At 36.4% G+C, this 12,834-nt stretch overlaps 2 protein-coding genes across 3 annotated transcripts in view; one reads left to right on the top strand and one right to left on the bottom strand.

Moving 5' to 3' along the window:
* Nucleotides 1-402: 402 nt before the first annotated feature.
* LOC142540644 (phosphoglycerate kinase, chloroplastic-like) lies at nucleotides 403-3,692 on the bottom strand. The gene is made up of 6 exons (XM_075646946.1): nucleotides 3,124-3,692; nucleotides 2,445-2,522; nucleotides 2,035-2,295; nucleotides 1,598-1,915; nucleotides 1,280-1,438; nucleotides 403-794 (listed from the first exon to the last, which is right to left on the bottom strand). The coding sequence occupies exons 1-6, from the start codon at nucleotides 3,541-3,543 to the stop codon at nucleotides 585-587; spliced, it is 1,446 nt and encodes a 481-aa protein (XP_075503061.1). The 5' UTR covers nucleotides 3,544-3,692; the 3' UTR covers nucleotides 403-584.
* A 1,400-nt stretch (nucleotides 3,693-5,092) lies between these two features.
* Nucleotides 5,093-12,834, top strand: part of LOC142540641 (nuclear cap-binding protein subunit 1-like) — a 30,690-nt gene continuing 22,948 nt past the window's right edge. For both annotated transcript variants that reach the window (XM_075646942.1, XM_075646941.1), the window contains exons 1-6: nucleotides 5,093-5,256; nucleotides 5,408-5,467; nucleotides 5,796-5,852; nucleotides 7,395-7,466; nucleotides 7,939-8,001; nucleotides 8,580-8,756. In XM_075646942.1, the coding sequence (XP_075503057.1) occupies nucleotides 5,173-5,256; nucleotides 5,408-5,467; nucleotides 5,796-5,852; nucleotides 7,395-7,466; nucleotides 7,939-8,001; nucleotides 8,580-8,756 (513 nt within the window). In that variant the 5' untranslated portion in view covers nucleotides 5,093-5,172. The remainder of the gene's footprint in view (nucleotides 5,257-5,407; nucleotides 5,468-5,795; nucleotides 5,853-7,394; nucleotides 7,467-7,938; nucleotides 8,002-8,579; nucleotides 8,757-12,834) is intronic.

The raw sequence follows: 12,834 nt of genomic DNA, 5'->3' as shown, positions 1-12,834 counted from the left end.
GAGTGAAAAAATGTTGAATTTATCGAAGAGTGGTAATTAAAATGAAATTCGTATATGAAATACTGTGAATAGAATTCTACATGCCACTAATAGAGAGAAAAACAGGTTTCATTTTATTGTTTCTTCATAACTAGGTATCCCAAAGAATATCACTTCCTTTCATTTTTTTTTATTTTATTTAGAAATTAAACATAAGAAACCAGTTAATTTTGGGTATTGGTTGGGTATTAAGACAGGGCGGGGTAGATACCGAGTTATATGAACCCCATTGCCAACCAAACGCTTGAACACAGCCTAACCCGACTGTCGCAAAAGTTAACTTTGTTCTTTCCATCTTTTAGACTTCACGCATCCCTCGATCATCTCAACTCTCAAGAAAACATGAAATCTTGCACCATATGCTAACGTAAACAATTCATTATTGTGATTTCAACAATAAAAGGTGTGTGGCACTTTTTACTCTGATAGCAAAATGAAACATTTAAAATTATAACTCATATCTATCAACTTTCCTGTTGAAAAACTCGAACGAGACACGTTGAATGACACATTCTCAAGAATCAATTGGAACATCATCTAGTGTTTCATGCAGCAACTGGAATGGCTTCATCGAGGGCAAGAACACCGGGAAGTTCTTTACCTTCCAAAAGCTCCAAACTGGCACCACCTCCGGTAGATATGTGGCTCATCACACTTGCCACTCCGACTTTCTCCACAGCTGCAACGGAATCTCCGCCACCGATTATTGTTGTGACTCCCTTCTTACTAAGTTCTGCTAGCTTGTTTGCAATTGCCTACAAGCAAAAATTGTATGAACAAAAACAACATTTATGTATTGGTTTGTGGAAAAGCAAAGTGGAAGTATGTTGAAATTATGAGATTTGAGATCATTTATAAGAAACATCATCAAATAAAACATCCAACTAACATCAGATAAGCACATGACTATATTGTTATGCTCCCAGTTAAGAAAGTCCGCAAATTTGATCAATTACCTTTCTTGCTTTGTCAGCAGATAGAAATATTGTCAAACATAAAGTGCGTAGTTCTTCTTTTTTTTTTTGCAGGTAAAATGAAAGCTTAGTCAGGAGGGTTGGCACTGTTGTCGGACAATCACGTTCATTTGCAGTTTAATTATGAAGCATAATATTGATCTTGTACCATTATTGAATTCGATCTCAAAATTTAATGCATATTTAGCAGCACCAAATGACAACCAACTGCTTGTATTACCATGGATTAAAAAACCCTGAAAAAATTGGTTTACGATTATAAATACCTCAGTGCCGAGGGCAAACTTTTCAAACTCAAACACTCCCATTGGACCATTCCAAATGACAGTATTTGTAGTCTCCAGGGCATCACTGAATGACTTGATAGAATCTGGTCCAATATCCAATCCCATCCAGCCATCTGGTATAGCGGATGATGGAACAACCTACAAAATACAAACTCGGTTCAGATCTCCACATTTAACAATAAATTGAAGATCCCAACAAAAGATTTATTCAGCTGCATTTGACCATTAAAAAACAAGAGAAAATGGCATCAGGAGAGACAAGTAATGATTATGGAGAGGAGGCTAGTGCAATAGGACCTTGCTATCTGCATCTGGAGCAAACTTGTCAGCTATGACTACATCAGTCGGCAGCAAGAGATTCACTCCTTTGGCCTTGGCCTTTGCAAGAAGCGTTCTTGCAAGATCTAGCTTGTCTTCTTCTACCAGGGAAGATCCTACGGATAGGCCTTGGGCCTTATAAAATGTGAAGATCATTCCTCCGCCCAACAGCAATATATCACACTTCTCCAGCAGTGATTCAATCACTCCAATCTTAGAAGAGACCTTTGAACCTCCGACGATGGCAGCAAATGGTCTCTTTGGGCTTGAAACTGCCCCAACAAGATAGTCGAGCTCCTAAAGTAGGAAGAGAAAAGTAAAAGGCTGAAGGGCAAGAAATCAAACAACTACAGTTTACGGGACAATCATCAGAACACATCGGGAGCGTGAGTGTGTGACAATCAAGAAGGCCTCACTTTTTGTAAAAGGAAACCAGCTACTGAAGGCCTCAAGAATTTTGTTACTCCTTCAGTAGAGGCGTGTGCTCTATGCGCAGTACCAAATGCGTCATTCACAAAAAGATCAGCTACTGAGGCAAGCTTCTTTGCGAACTCAGGTTCATTCTTCTCCTCCTCTTTGTAAAACCTCACATTCTCGAGCAAGAGGACTCCACCTTCCGGTAGTGCAGCCACCAATTTTTCAACCTCGGGACCAATGCAATCATCAGCTTTCACAACCTGTTTCATTATGCATCAACAGATAAAAGCCCGTGTTCACTTCCATTTCAATTTATGCACAAACAAATAAGCAAGGGTCCAATTAGCTTTAGTCCACGTATTGAAATACAACCTCATATGTTCTTCACAATTTTCCAACAAATGAATACCTGAATATCAAGCAATTCAGACAGCCTGGGAACAAGGGGTGCAAGACTATATTTTGGAGTCACTCCCTTTGGACGTCCCTGAAAAGCCATGACAAGGGGTCTAGAGTGAAACACATAACAACCATGGACAAAAGCACATTTAATGCATAAACGTGATTCCAGTGGCATCAAACAAAAAAATTGGTAAATAAACACAAATTATTTGATGATGCGTGGATAAAAACTGACAAGAAACAAGTAAATATATCAACTGGTGATGGGCAGGAAAACAGGAACTTACATTGATTGAGTAAAATAAATTGCAATGAGAAACCAAGACCAACTATAAATTTGCATACACTTCTAGAACTCAAAACAGGAATAAAGCATACATGAACTGGTTTCATTAGATGGAATTCGATCCCATTTCGTAATTATCAATACTTCTCAACAATTGTGGCTAAGTCCTAAAATCAGTTTTTTACATGTTACGACTCAAAATGCCAAACCCAGATGTAGATTGCCGCTGCCAACACCATATCACATACAATCGAATTCGAACAAAAAAATACCCGTCCTCGTCCAAAATATAGTGGTCAAGTTATAAGATTAGAAAATCAAAGCACATACTAGCAATTCAAAAATCAATCAAAACCAGGTGTGACACGGAACAGAACTTCGAGTAGTACAAAATCCTCACCAGATGACTGGAAAGAATGACTTTTGCACCATTACTGATCAGATGCTTAATAGTAGGGACAGCAGCTCTGATCCTAGTATCATCAGTAATGTTCTGGTTATCATCAAGAGGGACATTAAGGTCAGCCCTGACAAACACCTTCTTGCCCTTGAGATCAGCGGATGTGAGATCACCAACGCTTTTCTTGGCCATGGAGACGGCACCCCTCACGGGTTTGGCCGAGGAGCTGTTAAAAGATCGCATCTTGGTGGCCACGTGATAGCAAAAAAGAGGGTCAACGGCCGCGGCGGCAAATCCCAGGCGACGGATAGGTGTTCTGCCGATGAAATGGGACGTGGGGGCATTGAGGCAAGACCTTGAGGTGGAGGTAGAAGACTTGGGAATGCCACAAAACGTAGGAGAAGCTGCTGTGGAAGCCATTGGCAGTAGTCTCACTTGCTCCAATGTGTGTGCAGAAAGAATGTGAGGCAGAAGTGAGAAGGTGGGCTTTGAGTGGACGTCCAGAAAAAGGTGCGGGGTTTGTGATTTCTCTCTTATCACTGAGTTGAGGTTGAAGATGTTCGACGATTTTCAAGCTTTCCAACCTTTTTCCTTGGGTGATAGCTATGGCCTTTTCTTTTCCCAAAAAGGCAAAAAAAAAAAAAAAAACAAACAAACAAAATAGAGCTATGGCTTTTTAAATTTGTTAAAATCTTTTTCAAAATATTAACGTTACAATATAAAAATTTGATATGAAATGGAAAAATATAATTAAAATATATATCTTTATAATAAACAAATTTAAAACTCTATTTTGACTATTATCTCTATTTTTAATGTTAACTTTTTCATCTTAATTTATGTGTTATTTTTTTTATCATTTCATGTCAAATGTATGTATTAAATACCTCTCACGGATCATATTGTTTGACAGATTTTCAACACAATCCAACCCGACTCAATCCAACTCAACTATGATTGTCATACCGTCTCACGGATCATGTTGTGAGACATACATATCTTCAACTCAACCCAATCTAATTGAATCCATAAAAAATATTATTTTTTACAAAAAAATATTATTTTTAATAATAAATACGAGTAATGTCGACTCGTCTTATTAATATAGACCCGTGAAATTGTGTCAGAAAGAATCTTGGTTATTTTGATTAATTTAATTATGTATTTCTTATGAATGCTTTTTATTGTTTCGACAATCATGTATGTTTTTTTACCATTTTCTCCATACAAACAACCATTCTGTTTATTATTGTTATAAGTATATTTTCAATTCTCGAAAACACACACAATCTATGTTTTTCAAAATGAAAAATTAAAACAAGAAACAAAAATAGCTCCCGGTATAGTAATCAATAAACATCATAATTATAAATAATAAACTAAATTATTATTTTTATTGAATTTCCAGAGCTAATTAATTTATATTGAGTAAAAATATTTTATCCATTTATTTTTGTTTATATGAAAATTTTAAAATGAAAAAGCTTTTGGAAATAGAAAAGGCTCTCCGCATATTTATTATGGAATAAAAGATGCAGAGTTGCATTTATTTATTTATATTTATATTATAAATTATAAATGACATTATTTCCTAATAAAATAAAGAGTAGGTCTATTGTGAGACGATCCCACGAATCTTTATCTGCGAGACGGATCAACTCTACCGATATTCACAATAAAAAGTAATATTATTAGCACAAAAAGTAATATTTTTCACGGATGACTCAAATAAGAGATCTGTATCACAAAATACAATCCATGAGATCGTCTCACACAAACTTTTGCTTAAATTAAAATAAAACTTTTGCTTAAATTAAAATAAACAAAGGACGTTCTTAATTTTTGGAAAATATATAAAATAATTATCAATTATTACAATATTTTTTTGATGTGTTAATTATTACACTATTATTAGTATGTTAGTATAATATATATAAATAAATGATTTTGAAAAGAAAGTAACACCCGCTCAGGTCCTGCGAACGTTTCGAAGTCAGTTAAACCCTCCTCCGTCCCCCAAGTTCACTCCAGCCTTATTTCGCCGCAGGAATGAGCAGTTGGCGGAGTCTTGTTCTCCGAATCGGAGAGAATTGCTCGGAGTATGGTGGAAACACCGACTACAAAGACCATTTGGTACTCCTCACTTCTCGTGCTACTTCAAAACCCTAGTTCTCTACCTCTTATTTTCCGCCCTAGAAATTCTCATTTGATTGCATTCCGTTACTCCTGCCTCATTTACTTGACCGAACCTCAATCTTTGATGCATTGGTTGTTTATATTGCAGGAGACTTGTTTTGGCGTTGTTCGCCGTGAATTGTTGCATTCCAGTGACGATATTTTACCCGTATGGAATTTTCCATGCTTTTTATGCTATTTGGTTTGTTTGTTTGTTTATTGATTCTGTACTAAATTTTTGTCCTTCAATTCAATTGTTTTTTGCTATTTACTTATTTGGCTTGTTGGTATCGATTAATAACTATTAGGATATCGATTGGATTAGAGGCATGTGACACAAACAGCACTGCTAATTCAGTTGTTCAGTCAAATCCATCCTCTCATTTGTATAGATTGGCTTTTTTAACGTCAAATGAATTATATGCTATTTTTTCTTGCATAAATTTTTTTACGCCCAAGTTGCTTTATTTTATTTATGTTTCTATATATTTTGGCAGTTTCTTCTCCAGTGTGCTGAGCAGTTGCCTCACAAGATACCTTTATACGCAACATTGGTATGCAAGCCTTTCCTGCTCAAGTTTTATTCTGCTTAATTTTGATGCTATTTACTTATATTAATCCTCTTGAGTGTCGTGTTTGCACATTCTACATCTGTATGATTGCTATGGTGTTTGTATATTGCTATTTGCTAGTGCATTAGTCATCTTCTAAACAATGAAGATATTTGTTTTAAACCCATGGCAGTAAATTGGAACCGAAAAATGAACGTGAGATGGCAAATATTTGGTCTCACGTGTATTTTTGGGGGAATTATTTTAAGATTTGTAGTTGGCAGAATGCCTATTACAATTCAAGTTGCAGAGGTTGGGTAAATTTAAACCATCAAATTTTCATGGCAGATATATTTGGGCAAAGGACCATCAGAGAATATGAAATCAAGCACTAGCGGAACTTTTTCCTCCTGCAGCCATATAGCATTTTTTCTTCACTTTGAATCTTTGTAGGATGCGGCATCTCTTCCAAAATTTGGTCTGTCTTGGATTTTTGGTAAATTTTTTGTTATCTGTAGTCGCAGAATGTCTGTCGAGTATTGACTATTGTAAATCAAGTTGATAGGAAGAATTTAAATCATCAAATTTATTGGATGATATATTTGAGCATAGTACGAATCTAAAAATATGAAATCGAGCACTGCTGGAACTCTCCTCCTGCAGTTATTAATTTTTCGAGTTCAGTTTGAATCATAGTTGTCAATAGCCTCCGTAGCCCTTGCTATAGCGAATAGTGTGGCGAAGCGACACCACATCACTACGGACCGCTACGCGCCATGGACTTTGCAATAGCGCTCGCTATCCTCGCTATTGGCACAATAGTGACAATCACGATAGCTGAAATAGCGGCGCTATTGCAAAGCGAAGCTACATGCTTATTTTATGTCCTTTTTTTTCTTTTTAATTTTGGTTTTTTTGGCATGTACTTAGTTAGGTTTTTGTCGAAAATTATATTTTTCTGCATTCTTGCTTTATTTTTGTGTCTTCTATGATATTTCAATTAAGAAACTTAAAATAATTTCAGGTTTTAGTAATTTACATTTAAACTTGGAATATTATGCTGGAAATTAAGGTTTTTGAATTGATGTTACTATATGCTATGTATTATATTTATATACTTGTGGCACTTTACTTTCGAATAACCCTCGCTATGTGCTATAGCCATGGACAATCTTTGCGCTACGGGGCGCTATGCGCGGTTGACAACTATGGTTTGAATCTTGTAGCATTTTTTTCTTACTTTTTGATAAAGTCACAGGCCTGTTACACAAATCTGAAGAAATAATGGTGATTGAAGAAGTTAGTTTTGCTGAAATCTTGGTGTTTGCGCTGATAAAATTTACTTTCTCAAGTATGATTTTCTATATGCCTAAAGAACAACCAACTTCGGCTATAACTGCCGTTTAGATTTGGTTTTCCATGTATATATTTGAAATCAGTTTGTATAAATACTTGAGCCATGTACAAATTTAAAAACACATCATTATGCTGTCAATTGTTTATGTCCGATACTAAATACTAAATGAATTTATCTTGTAACTGTAGGTTGGGCTTTTGAACTTGGAAAATGAAGATTTTGTCCGGAATATTGTGGAGAGGATTCATGCTAATTTGCAGGTCTTGAAACCAAATTGTGAACTTTGTTTTTTTTATGTTTGTTCCTGTATCTTCTAAGTCATGGTTCTGATCTCTCTATTCTTCCGTCGCTCTTTCCACACTCTATCTCAAGCAAACCCAAAGGAGATGTCTCCTTGTGTGTACAACACATGCACACCTACCAGAAAACATATGTATGCATGCCTGCTACCTTGATCCCAAAGTCGTGATTTATTTTTATAGCTTTTCTGGATCTAGTATATCTGCTGTGATCATGTCAGTATGCGAAAAATAGACTTCTATTGGAATTTTGTATTTGGTAGTCTTGACATGATATGATTTTCTCTGTGCTTTCTAGCACTTTTAGTTTCCGTAGGACCGATATGGGCAAACTTATTGACTTTTTTTGTTGGCGTCAATTGTTCTGTCCCATTGGTTGTTTATTTTCAATTTATCCCCATTTATTGATATTTTTTCCCATTCTGACTGTCAGGCTGCTTTAGATGTTGGAAATTGTAACCGGATCCGTGTACTTATGCGCTTTCTGACTGTACTGGTATGTTTTTTGTGACTTTTTATTTCTCGATGAAGACCTCTATACTTACTCTTTATCGCGGACTGAAACAACTTTGTGTAATACACCCTATGCTTGCAGTGGATCCTCATACATTGATACCTCTGATTTGCTGAGAATTTTTTGCACTACTTTGTCTGAAGTAAAATAAATTTATTTCTCATGAAGCCTCGTATGCAATCTAACTTCAGATATGTTCTTTATTGTTCCAATTTCCAAACACAAGGAACTATGATTCTTTTTTTTAGTTCGTTGTGTTTATTAATCTGAAAAAGTGAATTTGAAACTCATGAGGCTACTCATGTGCTGTCTGAGGCTGAGTATTTACTTTCATTATTTTGAATGCTATGACTTACTTTTCTTCTGTTCGCTTTTTTTTAGTTGCTTTAAACTCGAGACTGAATTTTCAACATTTTATAAGAGTGATTTGAGTCTTAGTATAGTTCATTGATTGTAATAACTTTTTAAATGATGGTATAATCAATCCTTTTCTTAAAATGAATCTTATACATACAGATTACATTTCTTTCCTTTTTTCCCCTTTTCTGGTCTGATTACAGATGTGCAGTAAAGTTCTCCTACCAAGTTCGTTAGTTGTTTTATTCGAGACATTATTGTCGTCAGCAGCAACTACCGTGGACGATGAAAAGGGAAATTCCTCGTGGCAAGCTTGTGCCGATTTTTATATAACATGCATTTTATCTTGTCTCCCTTGGGGTGGAGCAGAACTGGTGGAGGTAAATAATTCATTTCTGCCTTCCTTCATGATTATTGTGCGACTCTAATAATTTGTAAGTTAGCAGTAATTTTTGGCTTTGTTGGTGTTCCTTTGAGATGGAGCACAGCACCCCACCCCACCCCCCTACTGGTAGGCATTCTCATGTTGATGACGGACTTGCGTTCTTGTCTGATGGAGGCACCCAAGGTGCCCATTAAAAGAAACAATTACCTTCGCATATAACAAAAACCCATGGAGAAACATAAAAATGTTAATTACTTCATTTATCTCGTTTACTTGAAAACTTTTGGTCTTGTGGACCTTTTGCACGATAAGATTATCATTCGTTATTCTATGGCTATCGATTTTGTTCCACTATTGTAAATGTCATGAAATAAACAATCATGTACGTGTGTAAGGCTTAGATCTAATATCTTGTTGGTATATAAAGTAGACCAAGTTGGAGAAAATATGCCATTAGAAGCGCTTGATAGAGTATATATAGACCATAATTGTCAATGTGCTCGCTATTGCCCGTAGCAAGGCCAATCGAAGCGAATCACCATGGCTACAGGGTGCTACGCGCACTACACTTCGAGATAGCGAGCGCTATCATCGCTATCAACGCGATAGCATCGCTATAGAAAAGAAAAAGTTGTAGGACATTATTTTAAAATAATGCAGAATTTCTTTAGGGCCATTTTGCACAATTTTTAGGCCCAATGATATATGAAATCAACACTTCTTATCCTCTTCTAATTCAATCTTCTCCATTTCTCCCAAGTCCCAATCAACCCTTACGTAAACCCTACCATTCTCCACTGTTCCTCTTCTTTTGTTGCTCGTGGCTCGCCAGACATTGGGTTGTCGGCTGCTGGACTTACCTTACGTATCGTCGGTAAATAGGAACATCTACACATCTACATCTACAGGAAGCTCGAAGGCGGCCACATCTAAGTCCAGACGGAAAAGGCCAATAAGAACATCTACCACATTTAATCTTGTAGATGAAGAGGATAAATTCGACTTTGATGAAGAAAGTGAAGAAGAGAATGACGCCGAGCGCTATGTAATTTCCAATGAAGAAGATGATCTCGATCTTGATGTGGAAGATGAAGATGAATTTTAGATTATGTTTTTCTAGTTTTAGAATTGAGGTTTTATATGCTTTGAACTTATATAGTTATTATTTAAGCATGAACAATTGAATTGATTTTAGCATATGCTATATATTATATATGTATATACTTGTGGCGATTTACTTTCAAATAGCCATCGCTACACTATTCGTTATGTGCTATAGCCACGGGAAACTTTTGCGCTACTGGACGCTACGCGCGATTGACAACTATAGTATAGACGATGAGTTTCCTGTTTCCATCACATATCCCTGGATCCAGAGGCTAGCTTTTTATCTGAATCCATGACTTATCTAGAAAATATGTGAGATGGTGATAAACAGGAGCGCTTGCATTAGCTCTACGATTTTATTAGAAGTGATCGATATTGGTGTAAATTAGTATCTAGATAGCTTTTTATTGGAAAAGTATAATGATGATTGTATTGGTTTTAATTTTTCTGTCTCTGCTAAGATCATCTTCTTGGAAATTGGTTATCTTGCCTTTCCTTTCATTTGTGCGACATGGGCTCTTGCCATGAGTGCCGTACTTTTAGATAGTATTTAATCATATTGTCTAGTGCTAGATTATATCTTCATATTTGATTTACGTATTTTTAGAATGTAAGTCTTCTGAAATGGGATTTAGGCATGATCTCGAAGCCTGATACTTGTATACAATGACGTAGTTGTTAAAACTTACAACGCTGCACTTTTCTTTTCATGCCTTGAAGGGGCTTGAGTTGCACTTTGAATGTTCTTTGAAAGTAAAATGTGTGAATTCACTAACTTGTAAAGTGTATCAATACATGTAACAAAATTTTTCTAGAATTTAAATTTCATAAATAATAAAAATTCTGCAACAAATCATAGGATTTACGGACTTCGATCATGGTATTCTTCATCCATGTCCTAATGCCTAGGGGGCTAGATCTTTTGTTAATTTTCTCGGTTTAAAAGACAATACTCACTTATATGAATGTAGTGGAAAATCTGTTTTCTAATGATGTGTGTGTGTCATAAGTTTGATAATAATATCAAACCTGATTGTATAGTATCATTCTCTTTGATTTCTGCCGCTTCTTCTCAAATTGAACATGGAAAATTGACTTGGATTGTTCATTTGAAGAGCGACGTGTGTTGAAAATAGTATTGTATGCTTTCAACTTAGAGAGAGAGAGAGAGTGGACATATAGAGATCTCATGTTTCATTTTCTGTTGAGCAACAAAAATAAATTTCATAACTGTGCCCATTAGATGATAAATAAGTGGAGATCAGACCAGCTGATGTATAATCACGGGTAGTTGAACTGGATGATAGCCAGAGTGCCAGACAATCAGAGTAGATTTTTAAATGTGTGATTCTAAAACGATAGACATTGAGAGCAGATATGTAGATGAACTAGATGACCAACTGGCAGTTAGAATAGATTATGGAAAGCGTAGTCACTATTTATCATATGGTTAGCCTTTTCATGAACTAGAACCATTTTTTTATGTTGTTCACTTGAATAGTTTTTTGTTTGAGGTTGCTGCTTTAAGTTGACCACCATTTCTTTTTTGCTTGAATAGATTCAGGCGAGGCAAGAAAGCCTAACTCGAAATTCCCATTTTGTACTAAGACTCGATTGAGAAGTGGTGGGACAAGATTAAATTCAGGGTTTCATGTTGGATTTTGTTAATTGTAGAGTTTAAATCGTTATTGGTCTCAGATTTCTATAGGAATTGGGGTGTAGTATCATGTTAATCTAGTTTGATTATGGATCTCACTTCGTCTTATGTGGACCTCAGGTTCGCTTTTTGTAACTAATCTTTTTTTTTTGATACGAAACTACTTTTCATTAGAATAAAATAGTGGAGTACAAATGATAGTAATCCTAAGAACTCGAGTACAAAAAAAGAAATAAAAATAAAGATCTTAAGTCAACAACAAACATATTTCCAATCCCTAATCACATCCGCAATAATTAAAAGCTTAAATTCCGGTAACATCGTTGTCCATGTCGCGACCCTGAATCTGATCTTTGCCCATACTTCGTCCAGAGACTCTGCCGAATCCTGAAACAATCTACCATTTCTTTCCAACCACAGAGACCAAAAAATGCAGTGCACCGTCAAGACCCAGAATGTGTTATTCCTTCTGCCGTCTGCCATAGTCGTGTCCATGATGAATAACTCCCGAGCCTTTCTTGGAAAAGCCCAATCGAACCGAAGCTCTTGCAAAACTCTTGTCCAAATAGCTCATGAAAAAGAACAGTGCAATAGAAGATGGTCTTGGTTTTCTTCATTACTCCGGCATAGGTTACACCATTGTGGCCTCAAAGCGCAATTGGGCCACCTTTTCTGCAAAATGTCGCTAGTTGGTAGTTTTCCCAACGCCACTATCCACGAGAAGACTTGGACCTTGTACGGGATCCGTATTTTCCAGATAGTATCGTGGTATGGGAATGAAGGGATAGCTGTAACCGGAAAAAAAGATGCATAGAAAGACCGAACAGAAAAAAACCTCGAAGGATCCCCCAACCACACTCTAAAATCAGTCGTACCCCTCTCCAACCTAACCGTGTCTAAAAACCCTAGAAGGTCCCCTAGTTCCTGTACTTCTACCTCATTTAAGGCTCTCCTGAAACGCACATCCCACTGAAAAATATTATTGTTAACTCCCATATCATTTACCTCTAAAAAGCTAGTGATTGGTTTGTTAACGGTTGAAGAGATTCGAAACAGAGATGGAAAACGATATTTGAAAGACAAAACACCTCTCCCCCAGATATCTTCCCAGAAGCGTATCAAGTTCCCCCCTTTTAAAACCGCCCTAATCAAAAACTGAAAAGCCGAGTACGATCGAGAGATAAACTTCCAGGGGCTTTTGAAGGTCGAGTTCCTTGCCAAACCCACATCCCAACCGTTATCCTGTAGACCATAGATACTCCTGATAACTGTCTTCCACAAAGAATCTTTTTCCACCGAACATCTCCAC

The sequence above is a fragment of the Primulina tabacum genome, chromosome 3 (assembly GCF_025594145.1).
Source record: "Primulina tabacum isolate GXHZ01 chromosome 3, ASM2559414v2, whole genome shotgun sequence".
Lineage (NCBI taxonomy): Eukaryota > Viridiplantae > Streptophyta > Magnoliopsida > Lamiales > Gesneriaceae > Primulina > Primulina tabacum.
This window is presented reverse-complemented; position numbering and strand designations above follow the sequence as displayed.

What these genes read in the sequence shown, in the direction of transcription:
- LOC142540644 (XM_075646946.1), bottom strand. Translation starts at nt 3,543, where the DNA reads ATGGCTTCCACAGCAGCTTCTCCTACGTTTTGTGGCATTCCCAAGTCT. An exon ending in TCATTCTTTCCAGTCATCTG is followed by an intron (nt 2,523 to 3,123) that starts GTGAGGATTTTG and finishes ATGGCTTTTCAG; the next exon opens with GGACGTCCAAAGGGAGTGAC. An exon ending in CTCCAGATGCAGATAGCAAG is followed by an intron (nt 1,439 to 1,597) that starts GTCCTATTGCAC and finishes TGTATTTTGTAG; the next exon opens with GTTGTTCCATCATCCGCTAT.